Here is a 16,243-nt window from a genome sequence, read left to right as displayed (position 1 = left end):
GGACATTATCGAACAAATCAAGCATTTATTGTGGAACTAGAATTCCTGGGAGTGCATTCTGATGAAGATCGTCAAAGGTAAGGGAATATTTATAATGGGATTTCTGATTTCTGTTGACTCCAACAGCGCTGTCTCAGATTATTGCATGGTTTGTTTTTTCCGTAAAGTTTTTTTGAAATCTGACACAGCGGTTGCATTAAGGAGAGGTATATCTATAATTCCATGTGTATAACTTGTATTTTCATTTATGATGAGTATTTCTGTAAAATGATGTGGCTCTCTGCAATATCACCAAATGTTTTTGGAACTAGTGAACGTAACACGCCAATGTAAACTCAGATTTTTTTATATAAATATGAACTTTATCAAACAAAACATACATGTATTGTGTAACATGAAGTCCTATGAGTGTCATCTGATGAAGATCATCAAATGTTAGTGATTCATTTTATCTCTTTTTGTGACTCCTCTCTTTGGCTGGAAAAATGGCTGGGTTTTTCTGTGAGTTGGTGGTCACCTAACATAATCGTTTGTGGTGCTTTCGCTGTAAAGCCTATTTGAAATCGGACACTCTGGTGGGATTAACAACAATATTACCTTTAAAACGATATAATATACATGTATGTTTGAGGAATGTTAATTATGAGAGTTCTGTTGTTTTGAATTTGGCGCCCTGCACTTTCACTGGCTGTTGTCATATCATCCCGTTAACGGGATTGCAGCCCTAAGAAGATGTATTAAGAAGAATCCTAGTGTTAGCAAAAGACTTGCAGCAAAAGAACATGCTAACATCTCTGTTGATGAGTCTATGATACGTAATACACTAAACAAGAATGGTGTTCATGGGAGGACACCACGGAAGAAGCCACTGCTGTCCAAAAAAACATTTCTGCACATCTGAAGTTTGCAAAAGTGCACCTGGATGTTCCACAGGGCTACTGGCAAAATATTCTGTGGACAGATGAAACTACAGTTGAGTTGTTTGTAAGGAACACACAACACTATGTGTGGAGAAAAAAGGGACAGCACACCAACATCAAATTCTCATCCCAACTGTAAAGTATGGTGGAGGGAGCATCATGGTTTGGGGCTGCTTTGCTGCCTCAGGGCCTGGACAGCTTGCTATCATCAAAGGAAATATGAATTCCCAAGTTTATCAATACATTTTGCAGGAGAATGTTAGTGGCCCAGTCGGAGTCCTGACCTCAACCTGAATGAGATGCTGTGGCATGACCTCAAGAGAGTAGTTCACACCAGAAATCCCAAGAATATTGTTGAACTGAAACAATCGTGTAAAGAGGAATGGTCCAAAATTCCTCCTGACCACAGGTCTGATCCGCAACTACAGAAAACGTTTGGTTGAGGTTATTACTACCAAAGGAGGGTCAACCAGTTATTAAATCCAAGGGTTCACATACTTTTCCACCCTGCACTGTGAATGTTTACACGGTGTGTTCAATAAAAACGTATAATTGTTTGTGTGTTATTCATTTAAGCAGACTGTGTTTATCTATTGTTGTGACCTAGATAAACACACCATGTCACCGTCATAGGATGCCACCTTTCAAACAAGTCAGTTTGTAAAATTTCTGCCCTGTTAGAGCTGCCCTGCCCGGTCAACTCTAAGTGCAGTCATTGTGGTGGAAAAAAAAGAAAAGAGAGCTGGTCAGCGTACCTGAATGGGCAACACCGATAGTACAAGTCCTTAACAAGGATGGTGGAATCACGATATGTGGAGACTTTAAAATCACCCTGTGTTGTTGGCTGAGCTGTATCCGCTACCACACATCAACAACCTTTTCGCGGGCTTAGCTGGGGGTCAAAAGTTACACAAAAACAACCTTTGCAAGCCTACTTGCAGATGCACGTGGATGAAAATTCAAAGGAGATCCTGACCATCGTGACACACAAATGTCTCTTCAGGTACTGTCGCCTACCGTTTGGAATCACAAGTGTGCCAGACCTGTTCCAGAGGGCAATGGACCAGATCTTGAATGGATTACCAGGAGTACATTGCTACCTGGATGACATCCTCGTTACTGGAAAAGATGAAGAGGGACATTTAATTTTTAGCTCAGTGCGCCTGTCTAACTTAGTTTTTTTCGCAAAGGTATCATTATCTGGCTAATAATGGGGGCCACTCATTGCTACAACGGAATGCCGCTAGTGTCCCAAGAAATTGTCACTTTCCTACAGGTGAATGGCATACAACACATCAGGTCCGCACCATATCCTCCTTCTATCAACAGGCTGGTGGAGAGGTTTCTACAGACCATGATACATGCCTTAAAAGCGTCTCAGGGTAAAGGGACACTGCACCAATGCTTGAACAGATTCCTGCTATCCTACAGGATCATACCTCACTACAACCAAGGCTTTGCCTGCATCGCTACTCATGAAGCGAGAGCTATGCACAAGCTTCGACCTACTCAAACCTCTGAATGCAAAGGAGACAGTGTGATGTCAACAGGAGAGTCAAGTCAAACATTGTGAACTGAGAGCAATGGACAGAGCTTTCAATCCTGGAGAAATTGTCTTAGCTAGGAACTACCTCAAAGGACCAATGTGGGTTCCTGCTACAGTCATTGCTCAGACTGGTCCTGTGTCCTACACTGTCCAAACTGCAGAGGACGTCATCTGGAAAAGGCACACAGATCAGTTACTGTTGTTGAGAGTCCCGTTGACCACCTATGAGAAATAGGTGGGCACCTAGATGTTTGGACTTGTGGACAGACCCTCCCAACAGTTAATGTAAACTCAGCAAAAAAATAAATGTCCCTTTTTCAGGACCCTGTCTTTCAAAGATAGTCCGTAAAAATCCAAATAACTTCACAGCTTTTCATTGTAAAGGGTTTAAACACTGTTTTCCATGCTTGTTCAATTAACCATAAACAATTAATGAACATGCACCTGTGGAACAGTCGTTAAGACACTAACAGCTTACAGACGGTAGGCAATTCATGTCACAGTTAAGAAAACTTAGGACACTAAAGAGGCCTTTTTACTGACTCTGAAAAACACCAAAAGAAAGATGCCCAGGGTCCCTGCTCATCTGCATGAATGTGCCTTAGGAATGCTGCAAAGAGGCATGAGGGACTGCAAATGTGGCCAGGGCAATAAATTGCGATGTCTGTACTGTGAGACGCCTAAGACAGTGCTACAGGGAGAAAAGACGGACAGCTGATTGTCTTCGCAGTGGCAGACCACGTGTAACAACACTTGCACAGGTTTGGTACATCCGAACATCACACCTGCTGGACCTGTCCAGCAGGTGCAACAACAAATGCCCAAGTTACACAAGGAACGCACAATCCCTCCATCAGTGCTCAGACTGAGAGAGGCTGGACCGAGGGCCTGTAGTCCTGTTGTAAGGCAGGTCCTCACCAGACATCATCGGCAACAACGTCACCTATGGGCACAAAGTGCTCTTCTCTGACGAGTTGCGGTTTTGCGTTTATCGTCATTTCTGGGGGGAATGGCAAGCGCAGAGCCCGGATCTCAATCCCATTGAGCACGTCAGGGAGCTGTTGGATCGGCGGGTGAGGGCTAGGGCCATTCCCTCCAGAAATGTCAGGTGCCTTGGTGGAAGAGTGGGGTAACATTTCACAGCAAGAACTGGCAAATCTGGTGCAGTCCATGAGGAGGGGGTGCACTACAGTACTTACTGCAGCTGGTGGCCACACCAGATACTGACTGTTACTTTTTATTTTTATTTTATTTTTTAATAACTCTGTTTATTACTTTTGATTTTGACCCCCCTTTGTTCAGGGACACATTATTCCATTTCTGTTAGTCACATGTCTGTGGAACTCAATTTCTGTCTTAGTTGTTGAATCTTGTTATGTTCATACAAATATTTAAACATGTTAAGTTTGCTGAAAATAAATGCAGTTGACAGTGAGAGGACATTTATTTTTTTGCTGAGTGTAGGAGGGGAGGAGTTATGCATTGGGGTTGTGCCGCAGATTATCAAGGGGATTATGTGTGTTGAGATGATCAGGTTCTAGATAAATAGTTGAACTGAATTCCTGTCTCCCGTCTCATCATTATTGAATTGCTATAAAGACGTGGTTATGAAACCCATGAGATGTAACACCTAGTGTGCATGTCAACACCACCAGCATTGCTAAAATTGAATAGTAGGTTCATTTGGGAGTTCATGTGTCGTCTCCCGGTCAGGGAAAGGGAAGGGGGGCATTGACAGTTCAACTGTTCATTAGTAAGAGGCAGATGTCGGCAGCAGAACAAGTTTTAAACAAGTTAAGACTAGGTAGCTTGTTTCAACAGCATATCTAACTAGCTGATTCATTTATATGCGCTATACCACAGGAGGTTGGTGGCATCTTAATGTTTTCCATGTGTTTGATGCCATTCCATTTGCTCTGTTCCAGCCATTCATTTGAGCCTTCCTCCCCTCAGCAGCCTCCTGTATGCCATACACACTCATAGATTCTACCCACACATCCACAGGCACATACACTGACACTCTCGCACCTTCCCACACATACACACACACACGCATGCACACTCACGCACTGAAGCTCATACACACGCACACACACACACATTCACTCACACACTACACACACACACAACCACACGGCAGGTAGCCTCGAGGTTGGAGCGTTGGGCCAGTAACTGAAAGGTCGCTGGTTCGAACCTCAGAGCTGACATGGTGAAAAATATGTTGCTGTGCCCTTGAGCAAGGCACTTAACCCCAATTGCTCTAGGAGTGCTGGACAATAGTGACCCTGGCTGTGACCCCACTCCCTGCAGGTGTCTTCGGTAGAGTTGGGCTATGCAAGAAACACATTTCCATTACACACTTGTGTGTAACAGAACAAATATAAACACCCCAAAAGTATTCTTACATCTACACACAATTACCTTATTCGCTGCTGCTACTATTTATTATATTTATCCTGCTGCTCAATCACTTTAACTTTAACCCTGATTACACAACTTTCACCAGTATCCCTTTCGTTAATTGGTACTGATGTTGACCTTGTATATAGTGTATATTTTTTGTATTTCTCATGTGTATTTCTTTTATATGACTTAGTATTACTGCAACGTTGAGGAAGAGCTCAAAGAAAGCATTTCACTTTACTGTTTACACCTGCTGTATCCTGTGCACATGACAAATAAACTCTGATTTGATTTGATTAGATTTAGTATGATCAGCTGATAGCCCGGCCCAGTGGTTCTAGCTTGCTTATGAGTGGAGGCCTTCATATACAGTGCCTTCAGAAAGTATTCACACCCCTTGACATTTTCCACATTTTGTTGTGTTACAGCCTGAATTAAATGGTTCTCACCCATCTACACCCAACAAATATCACTGGCCTACATACATACAATACCCCATAATGTCAATGTGAAATTATGTTTTTAGACATTTTTACTAAATCATTTAAAATGAAAAGCTGAAATGTCTTGAGTCAGTAAGTATTTACCCCTTTGTTATGTCAAGCCTAAAAAAGTTCAGGAGTAAACATGTGCTTAACAAGTCACATAATAAATTGCATGGACTGTGTGCAATAACAGTGTTTAACACAATTTATTTATCTGTACCCCACACATACAATTATCTGTAAAGTGGGTTCCTCAGTTGAGCAGTGAATTTCAAACACAGATTCAGCCACGAAGACCAGGGAGGTAGATGGGTAAAACAAATAAAAAGCAGACATTGAATATCCCTTTGAGCATGGTGAAATTATTAATTACACTTTGGATGGTGTATCAAACGCCCAGTCACTAGAAAGATACAGGCATCTTTCCTAACTCAGTTGCCAGAGAGGAAGGAAACCACTCAGCGATTTCACCATGAGGCCATTGGTGACTATGAAGCAGTTATAGTGTTTCATGGCTGTGATAGGAGAAAACTGAGGATTCGTCAACAAAATTGTAGTTACTCCACAATATTAACCTAACCACAACACTAACCTAACCCATCAGTCGGATTTTAGACCAGGTCATAGCACTATATCTGTTGCATCCCTAGTTATATAAATTAAGTGGTTAACTGTACGGATAAAAGGCAACATTGCAATGTCCTCTTCATTGACCTGTCAAAGGCTTTCGATACTGTTGATCACTCACGGCTTTCCTCAATTGGCCCCGACCAGACTGCATGTAACTGGTTTAAAAATTACTAGACGGATAGAACTTAATGTGTATCCACTGATGGTTTTAAATCAGGTTTCCTGATCAACAGGGGTTGATTCTGGCTCCTGTACTTTTTTACTGTTTACATTAACAGTATCAACTTGTCTGTAAAAACATTTCACCTGCACTTGTATGCCGATGATAGTGTTGTGTATGGTATTGCCCCCCACGGTTGACCAGGCTCTATCTGAACTACAGTCTGTCTTCATTGTATTACAGAACACCTTTATTGACCTGAAATTAGCATTGAATGCCAGTAAAACAAATGATACTGTATGTTGTTCTCTAGAGCGGATAAAAATAACTCTGATGATTTAATCATATGTACTTTGGATGGTGCATTTGGATAGATGAAAAGATGTCTTTTAAAAAGCATACTGGTGAGTTTATTAAGAAGCTGAGAATAAAAATGGGCTTGTTTTATAGAAATAGGTCCTACCTCTCGCTAAATAGTCGAAAGCAGATTATTCAGTCGATGTTCCTATCGGTCCTAGACTATGGCGACATCATCTACATGAACGCAGCTGCCACTTCATTAAAGATGTTAGATGCTGTTTATCATAACGCACTGCACTTTATTACTGGTTAAAATGTTAGTACTCATCATTGCATTCTCTACCAGACAGTCGATTGGCCCTCTTTGATGATGACCAAGCTGATCCTAACTGTTATAATGTAGGCCTATTTCTATTTTGCCCTGTTTATCAAAAGTGTTGGAAAAACTTGTCAATAATCAACTGACTGGTTTTCTTGATGTCTATAGTATTCTCTCTGGTATGCAATCTGGTTTCTGCTCAGGTTATGGATGTATCACTGCAACCTTAAAGCTCCTCATTGATGTCACCATTGCCCTTGATTCTAAGCAATGTTGTGCTGCTATTTTTATTGACTTGGCCAAAGCTTTTGATACGGTAGACCATTCCATTCTTGTGGGCCGGCTAAGGAGTATTGGTGTCTCTGAAGGGTCTTTGGCCTGGTTTGCTAACTACCTCTCTCAATGAGTACAGTGTATAATGTCAGAAAATCTGCTGTCTCAGCCACTGCCTGTCATCAAGGCTCAATCCTAGGCCTCACGCTCTTCTCAATTTACATCAACAACATGCAGTAGGAGGCTCTCTCATCCATTTATATGCAGATGATACAGTCTTCTACTCAGCTGGCCCCTCCCCATATTTTGTGTTAAACGCTCTACAACAAGGCTTTCTTGGTGTCCAACAAGCTTTCTCTACCCTTAACCTTGTTCTGAACACCTCTAAAACAAAGGTCATGTGGTTTGGTAAGAAGAATACCCCTTTCCTCACAGGTGTGATTACTACCTCTGAGGGTTTAGAGCTTGAGGTAGTCACCTCATATAAGTACTTGGGAGTATGGCTAGACGGTACACTGTCCTTCTCTCAGCACATATCAAAGTTGCAGGCTAAAGTTAAATTTAGACTTGGTTTCTTCTATTGTAATCGCTCCTCTTTCACACCAGCTGCAAAACTAACCCTGATTCAGATGACCATCCTACCCATGCTAGATTACGGAGACATAATTTATAGATCGTCAGGTAAGGGTGCTCTCGAGCGGCTAGATGTTCTTTACCATTCGGCCATCAGATTTGCTTTATCTCAATCTCTTCATTCAAAGACTCAATCATGGACACTCTTACTGACAGTTGTGGCTGCTTTGCATGATGTATTGTTGCCTCTACCTTCTTGCCCTTTGTGCTGTTGTCTGTGCCCAATAGTGTTTGTACCATGAATTGTGCTGCTACCATGCTGTGTTGCTACCATATTGTTGTCATGTTGTGTTGCTACCATGCTGTGTTGTTGTCTTAGGTCTCTCTTTATGTAGTGTTGTGTTGTCTCTCTTGTTGTGATGTGTGTTTTGGCCTATATTTATATTGTATTTATTTTTAATCCCAGGTCCCCGTCCCCGCAGGAGGCCTTTTCCCTTCTGGTAGGCCGTCAGTGTAAATAAGAATTTGTTCTTAACTGACTTGCCTAGTTAAATAAAGGTTAAATAAATTTTAAAAATTAAATGTCAAGTAGGTTGATACATTGCTATGGTTTTATTTATAAAGCCCTTTTACAAAAAGTCGAACATCTTTACTTAACTTTAGACAGTCGAGGGATGGCTAACTCTGGAAATGAATTTGGTCTCTACTGAGTAAGGTAAATCAGCTTTTAGTTTTCTTGCACTTTATTTGTGGAACGATCTTCAAAATGTTCTTACATTTGATGTTTTGAGGCAATTCAGGCAATTCTAAGGCAATTCAGAAAGCTGACTGAGAATTACTGATGAATGCTTGCATTTTGTGTTCATATTTTGAGTGTATTTACTGTAATTTATGTAATTCAGGGCTTATCTGTAAAATAGTATGACTCCCTGATAAAATAAAGGTTAAATAAAATAAAATTGACAGAGTGAAAAGAAGGATGCCTGTACAGAATAAAAAAATATTACAAAACCTGCACCCTGTTTGCAACAAGGCACTAAAGTAATACTGCAAATAATGTGGCAAAAGCAATTAAAGCAACTAAAACAAATACACTCCATATTTTCAAGCATAGTGGTAGCTGCATCATGCTTGTAATTGTTAAGGACTGGGGAGTTTTTCAGGATAAAAAATAAATGGAATGGAGCTAAGCACAGGAAAAATCCCTGAGAAAAACTTGGTTCAGTCTGCTTTCCACCAGACACTGGGAGATTAATTCACCTTTCAGCAGGACAATAACCTAAAACAGAAGGCCAAATATACACCTTTGACTTAAATCAGCTTGGAAATTAATGGCAAGACTTGAAAATGGCTGTCTAGCAATGATCAACAACTTGACAGAGCTTTGAAAATAATAATGTGCAAATATTTTACAATCCAGGTGTGCAAAGCTCTTTGAGACTTAACCATAAAGACTTAGAGCTGCAATTGCTTTTATTTTCATGACATTTGCACACATTTCTAAAAACATGTTTTCACTTTGTCATTATTGTGTGTAGTTGGGTGCATTTTATTATTATTTTTAAACCGTTTTGAATTCCGGCTGTAACAGAACAATTCAAGCTAACTGTGATTGTGGAGGTCTAAGGTATTATTATGGCTTCTGTTCACTTTTTAAAAACTTTCCAGGTGTCAACAATGTGTTATGATAGATGTTGATCAAGAAATCAGACTCGGTAATGTCAATAGCAGAGTGTAACATTCATAATAGTAATTGTTCCTCTCCAAAGTAATAATGGAAATGACAATATTTAGAAAATTATAATATTTGTGTTCAGCAAAGCCTTTCCCTCGAAATGTCTATCTATGTTTCGACCTAAGACTTACAAACTCACAGACGTTTGGTAATATGTTCAGTCTCTGCAAAAAGCTTGTCAATTTCATATAACATCCATGACGCCTCTTATTTACTTTATTTCGCCAACATGCCAATACTTAGAATTCTGCTTTTTAGAGACACGCATAAAAAATGTCATTTAATTTTGTCTGTCCATTCTGTAAAACATTAAAGTTGTAATTTTGCATGCAAATGTGATGTCGGTAATGTTGGATTGGCCCACTACTCAAAGTAGTCTCATAGTTTAGACATGTAGGAGATTAGTCACTAAGGGTTTTTTCTCTTCTCAATCCTTTGATTGCGCATAATTGGATTAATTATTCAGTGAGGTTACCAGCCTGTCCAAGGTAGGCGGGTCACTTAACATTCTGGGAAGGACTAGGAAATCCTCTAGATTTGTCGCACTTCAGGAACTGAGGTCACTAGTTCTCCCTGGTCTTATGTGGCATGAGAGAGTTGGCGCTTTGATGAGACCTGTTTACTTTCTAATCCCCATACATATGTACAAACAGAAAGAGGAAAGAGGTGAACAAAAAGAACAAAAACAGACTGGATGCAGCTTTTCTTTCCTCCCAAGGCCTTAGCTTAAAGACAGGTCATGTGATGGGAGAAATGTGTTGGTGGTCTCAAGCTATGACACTCCCCCCAACAACTCCACCGGCTCCCTGACCCCCCTACTTACAAAATCTCCCGGCCTTCTGTCTAATTGGACTGCAGGAGAAGAGAGATAATGGGTGGGTGTAGGGGTGGGGGCATAAATGTGACCGTTTTTTTCTCCAGGGAGAGTCCCAAGACACAGTGGGAAAGGTAAGATTCTCTGCCTGCGTTCATACTGCTGGTAGACAAAAGGCCCTCAGTTTCCAATGCCACTGAAGCATCACTTCACTCACCCACAGCAGGGAGAGGGATTGATGGAATGGAACTGCATCTTAAAATTTTACTTGAGACCCAAGGCAAACATGCGCTGAACATTTTTATAAATGTATATGGGATGTTAAATCTGAACAGGGTGTTGTGTTCCCATGGTACCCCAAATGTAATAGGAGGTGCAGCATCAGCACTCTGAGATCAAATATTTAAATGGACACAGACTGTTCTCGTATCATCAGGTTTCCTTGTAGCATATATTTCACGGTAACACATGACTAAAATGTTCATTTTACTAGTTCAAAGTTAGGTATCAAAGTAAAAAAAGATGAATCCTTTTTATCAAATTCCATCCGCACATAGGGAAATAAATGTCCAACATGGAACCATAATTTAAGCCATATTGGATTACTCCCCTCTTTATATATGAATCACTGGTTGAATGGCCATGTACTTTGTGTGCAAGCTCTTTGTAGGTGTGGACAATTTGGGAGTTTAAGAAACAAACATGCATGTAAATAATTATCTTCTCAATGAGACATTAAATAAGAACAATACAATCATAGCAATTTCAAATGAACATCGAAATGAAAACCCATATTTAAATTGTTGCTGTGGCAAAAGAGGGCTATATAATTTTTAAATATGTGACAATAATTGACAGCCAATGTACCAGGTACAACTTAATGACCTTGGCTGATATAAACTAACTCTAATACATTTGAAAAAAATCGTATTTTTATGCAATAATCATTGACTCAAATAAACAGAAAGCTGTTTGACACATGGTCGTACAATTTGGTACACATGTAGTATGGTAGAGCAGTAGCCATTCCAGGGGTATTATGTCATTTAGCCAGATGGTTGGCTATTTGCTTATTTGTTTGGAAACCCTATACTACCTTGATAACAACAATAATCACATTCGTCCCCAGACTTTCATGGATTTGATCACTGCAACTCCTTTTTTAAGAGACGTTTTTTGTGTTTTTTTCTCCAGGGAGATTCCCAAGACACAGTGGGGAAGGTAAGATTCACTGCCTATGCTCATACTGCTGATCGACAAAAGACCCTCAGTTTCCAATGCCATTGAAGCATCACTTCATTCACCCACAGAAGAGAGCGGGATGGACAGAATGGAACTTTGTCTTAAAATGTAACTTAAGATCACTGCAACTGCTTTTTAAATAGACAGTCCCCCTTGTATGACATTTTTTTGCATTTTGAATGATTAAACTCTTGTTAAATTCTTTTCATAGGCCGGAGTGGGATTTTTTCCTATTCCATAGAAAACAGTACTAATGAAAAGTCCTCCAAGGGTTTTTGAAGACAGAGACTGCAAAGGCCCTTTTCGCTGCATTGCTTGGCTTCCAGACAACGTTTTTTCAGATCTATAACACTTTTAACAATTGTAATCTTTCAACTAACCCCATCTAGTTCCGAAAGTTTATAGAAGTGAGTCAGACCATATATAGACCATATTCATTCCCTCAATCACATTTTTGAATTTGTGATTGGGCACATTTTTTGTTATATTTATGCATATTTTTATTTTATTTTTTGTTTAACATTTATTTAACTAGGAAAGCCAAATTCTTATTTACAATGACGGCCTACCCCGGACAACGCTTGGCCAATTGTGTGCCGCCCTATGGGACACCCAATCCTGGCCGGGTGTGATACAGCCTGGATTCAAACCAGGGGTTGTAGTGACGCCTCTTGCACTGAGATGCAGGGCCTTAGACCACTGCGCCACTCGGGAGCCCTAAGACTATGTACTCTCACTTCCTCCCCTCTATGTTATAATGATCTTTATCCAGTTAACTTACGAACATCTTTTCAAAGTCCTTTGACTTTAGTGGTAATATTCGAGAACACACTGTGAAAACAACATTTTGAGAGAGTTGCACTTTTTGAAGTGCACTTTTTTTTCTATTAATTAAAGGGTAAAAATGTATCAACATATGACATTTATTCTTCTATGCTCCTATCATTATTTATTAAACTGTCTTCACACAATTTGTTTATAGCAATTCCATCTGCAGCTCACTATACTGTACATTTTCCCATGAGTGAGGGGTTAGGGTTTGGATTAGGGTTAAGGTAGCAAACAAAAACCCTCCCCCAAAACACGTATGCTACTGTTGAACACAATCCTGGTTACCAGCTTAGGGGGACTAATTCCATAACTAAAATGTCCTTCCCCTTGTGTCAGCATTTCCGTTATAGCGCTGTGTGAGTTCACCATCCTCTGAATAGGCTACAATAAGTAGCATTGCAACCCAAAATAATACATAAGAAGGTCTCTGCATAGGGCATTACACCCCATTTGAATACCAACAAAATATGAAATAAACTGCTATTCAAACCCATTGTCAATGAAGGTACAACATGGCCTTTTTATCATAACTGGATTATCATCAAGACGAATCCATGAAAGAAATTGAAAAAACACACATGGCTTTTTTTGGTAGCCATATATATATATATATAATATATATCCACACTCGTGCCACACATTTCACAAAGTTCAAGATATTTCACAACAACAGCACCAAAGAGCTTTGATTGATTTATCACCCCCCTCTTTTACATTCATTCATTCATTATTTTGCAGATATACTAATCATCAATTAATTACAGACGTGAATAATTTACAATAAAATAACAATTTTAGGTACAATTCTCATTTTCTTTCTTAACTTTTATACTACAGTGATTTCACTCAGTCACCTCATGCTCATTTCCCTCCAAACCTTCCGCCATGGTGACTGGTCTTAAAACATTTCACATGAGAAAAGTTGTTGTCTCAATTAAAGATTGCAAACCTTCTGCACCGTTTTCAATCCTGTCGCATCAAGCTCAATTCTGTATATCCAACTATGCAAGCAGCATTCTGAAGTTCAAAAGCTTTCCCAGAAGCCATTCTCTTTTCCCCACCCCACATTTCCAAGCTTTACTCCAACTCTCACCTGTACATGTAAATCTGGACTACCACTCTAATATTATTCAAATCACAGACGAAAAAGTGGAATACTGCATCTTTAAGACATGAAAGTCACAAATTTAGACTGTGTTAAAAAATCATATTGGGAAAACCCTCACAGAACCATCTAGAAAACAACTAACACAGAACCATTGAACTATCATACTGTATGACAACATTTTTCTTTAGTTTGTTTTGGGCCAAAAATAAAAACAAATACAAACTGGTATAAAAGACTGTTATTGTAGCTTAATATTGGAAAACTGCATATGTAAATGGCATTTGCATGTTAAATACCTGTGTTCCTCATGAGTATCTGCAAATGGAAAAAAGAGACCTGCGATATTTCCGTAAACAGAAATGTCATATTTGACAAAGGGCCAAATTAACTCCAAGTTCACCAGGCCGTCCTGAACTGACAGTCTGTCACCTGAATTGCACAAGCTGTAGTGCTTGATAACTCTAAGTCTACACACTGTGACACAAGTCTACCCAAAACAAGCAAATAATAAAACACAAAATCAAAAAAGGTACCATCATGTTACACCCAACCACTCAAAAGCTTTGTATGTAATGTGTCAATTACCAGTAGCTAAACATTTGTGATGTGTTACCCAAACATAAACAGACTCATTTTCTGTGCTTTTTGGGGGATTACTATTGTAGATAAATACATGTGAGAAAATGTGGCTAAGAAATCAAATGCTGTTCCTTGGTTCTCATGGATATTTGTTTCTCTGATCATTTGTATTGAAATTCAGAACTTGGAGATTCAATTTTAATTTAGTGCATATAAGTAAGAATGAAAATGTATACATGTGTATGTTTTTGTTTTCCTCCCTCTGAGAGGCATCAGATGTTCAGTTGGATTTACATGAACAACAACCACAACACAAACAGGACAGAAGAGGGTGAAACAAACAAACTAAACCAAGACAATAAAAAACAAGGAGAACAACAAAACAAATCAAAATCCTTTGAAAAACATCATTCCAAAACGTTTTTGTCCACACTCTCCTTGCCATTGGTCCGTGAGTAAGGTTCAAAAGCTGAAGAGCTCAGATAGCGGGCAGAGAGTTCCTGCAGGTTCCCGGCCAGGGAGCCGGCCATGGAGAGCGGGTTGGAGGACATGCGGGTGGCCACGCTGCCAAGCAGAGAGGGCATGGGGAAGCTGAACAGGCCGTGAGCTGACGGGGAGCTCTGGAGGCCTGCCACCGTCCCTGAGCTCGTCACTATAGGTAGAGGGGGACTGCCGCCGGCCGTCCCTGAGCTGGCACCACTGCTGCTGCTGCTGCTTCCGTTGCTGGCCATGCCCATGGAGGGTCCTCGCAGGGCGGCACCAAGGGAGCCGTTGCCACAGTGCTGCAGGAGCCCCGGCAGGCCTGGTGGCGTGAGGAGCCGGCCCTGCTCCAGAAGTCTCAATACACTGCAGGTGGCCGCCGTCTCCGACACCACCGAGCGCAGCTCTGAATCTTTGCCCTGGTCCTTTTTCTGTTTTGTGCGTCGGTTCTGGAACCAAACTTTAACCTTGAGGGGAGGACAAAAAAAGCAGTAGAGACCTTCAGCAACAGGGTCTATTTACAAAAGCCAAATTAATATACTTTGGTTAATATGGATTATTTTCTAATATCTGTAGGCATTTATTGCAACACCAATGTTTGCAGAAAATGACTGAATAATTTGGATTGTTGTAAATAATGACTAATTCCCTTGTGATCTCAGTATAGGTCACTTTGATGTCCACATGAATTGAATTGTGATAGTAATAACATTGGTAGCACGATCAGGGACTTAGACCAGGGGGCCCAGCTTCTACACCTTCTACACAGCTAATTTACAGAAATACGGATTAAATCAAAACCATAATGCCTTGTAAATATTTACATATAAATGTCACATTAATGGATGTTATCAGAGTCACACATATACAATACAGTACTGTTTGTGGTCTAAACTTGAACAAAACCTTCTGTAACGGGAGGCATAAATGACTTTAGAACAGATTTTTCTTCTAGTGAAATGCAGACTGTAAGATAAAGTAGCTAGAAATTAATCAAATGTATTTCCATGACCTTAGGCATTTTATGAAAATTTAAAATCATTTTTGAACTCAAAGACATGAAAGTAAAAAAAGCAGGGTCAGATAGTAATGAGTATATATGTATGTGTGGCTGAAGTATACTGTAACAAGGATATGAGTATAACAAAGTAAAGTGTGCATACAGATAAACATGGCTATTGTATTCCTATTCATGTGGATAAAGAAAAAACGTGTTTGTGAAGAGGCCATTTTGACGCTAATGAAGTAATGTTACCGCATTTGCATTGCACATGTTTGATAGTCATTCAACAATGAAAATAGACCTCTCTTTTCCCATTTGCATTTCATATATTCCTATTTGATATATTCTATTCCAAAAAGGATAATTGGAGTTTGTATTTTTTTTGTTGCAGTTTTCTTCATATATTTCCCCACCTCTATCAAGTCTGTGGCAATTAAACCTGATTGCTTTCATACGGACCATAATTAGAGTGAATGTGTCTCAATCAATGAGCCTCCAGCTACAGTACCTCAAACTGCAGCTACTTCAATCACATCTGAATAGCATGTTTTCCTCCATGTACTTGTTGTAGATAAACAACTCAGTAATTCTCAAGGTTAGTTGGTCAATCGCAAATCTATTTTACACTCTGGAAGTAAGGAATTACATTATAACCATATTCCCTCATGTTATAAGAATATCCTCAATTATTGGTGAACATCTTTTATCTGAGAGGATACATTTTCAACAAGGTCCAACAAGGGGCTCTGAAGCCAGCAACCCAAACAAAGATGATTAGGTGTGCACACTTCAGCATATGGCTGTCATTTCTTAATGTAACACCCCAAGAGTGCATTGGAACA

The 16,243-nt window shown here is 39.9% G+C and overlaps 1 protein-coding gene across 2 annotated transcripts in view; it reads right to left on the bottom strand.

Moving 5' to 3' along the window:
* Positions 1 to 12,569: 12,569 nt before the first annotated feature.
* The window catches only part of vax1 (ventral anterior homeobox 1), a 39,441-nt gene continuing 35,767 nt past the window's right edge, over positions 12,570 to 16,243 (bottom strand). For both annotated transcript variants that reach the window (XM_065023229.1, XM_029671935.2), the window contains one exon: positions 12,570 to 14,865. In XM_065023229.1, coding sequence (XP_064879301.1) covers positions 14,326 to 14,865 — 540 coding nt within the window. In that variant the 3' untranslated portion in view covers positions 12,570 to 14,325. The remainder of the gene's footprint in view (positions 14,866 to 16,243) is intronic.

The sequence above is a fragment of the Oncorhynchus nerka genome, linkage group LG10 (assembly GCF_034236695.1).
Source record: "Oncorhynchus nerka isolate Pitt River linkage group LG10, Oner_Uvic_2.0, whole genome shotgun sequence".
NCBI classification, from domain to species: Eukaryota; Metazoa; Chordata; class Actinopteri; order Salmoniformes; family Salmonidae; genus Oncorhynchus; species Oncorhynchus nerka.
This window is presented reverse-complemented; position numbering and strand designations above follow the sequence as displayed.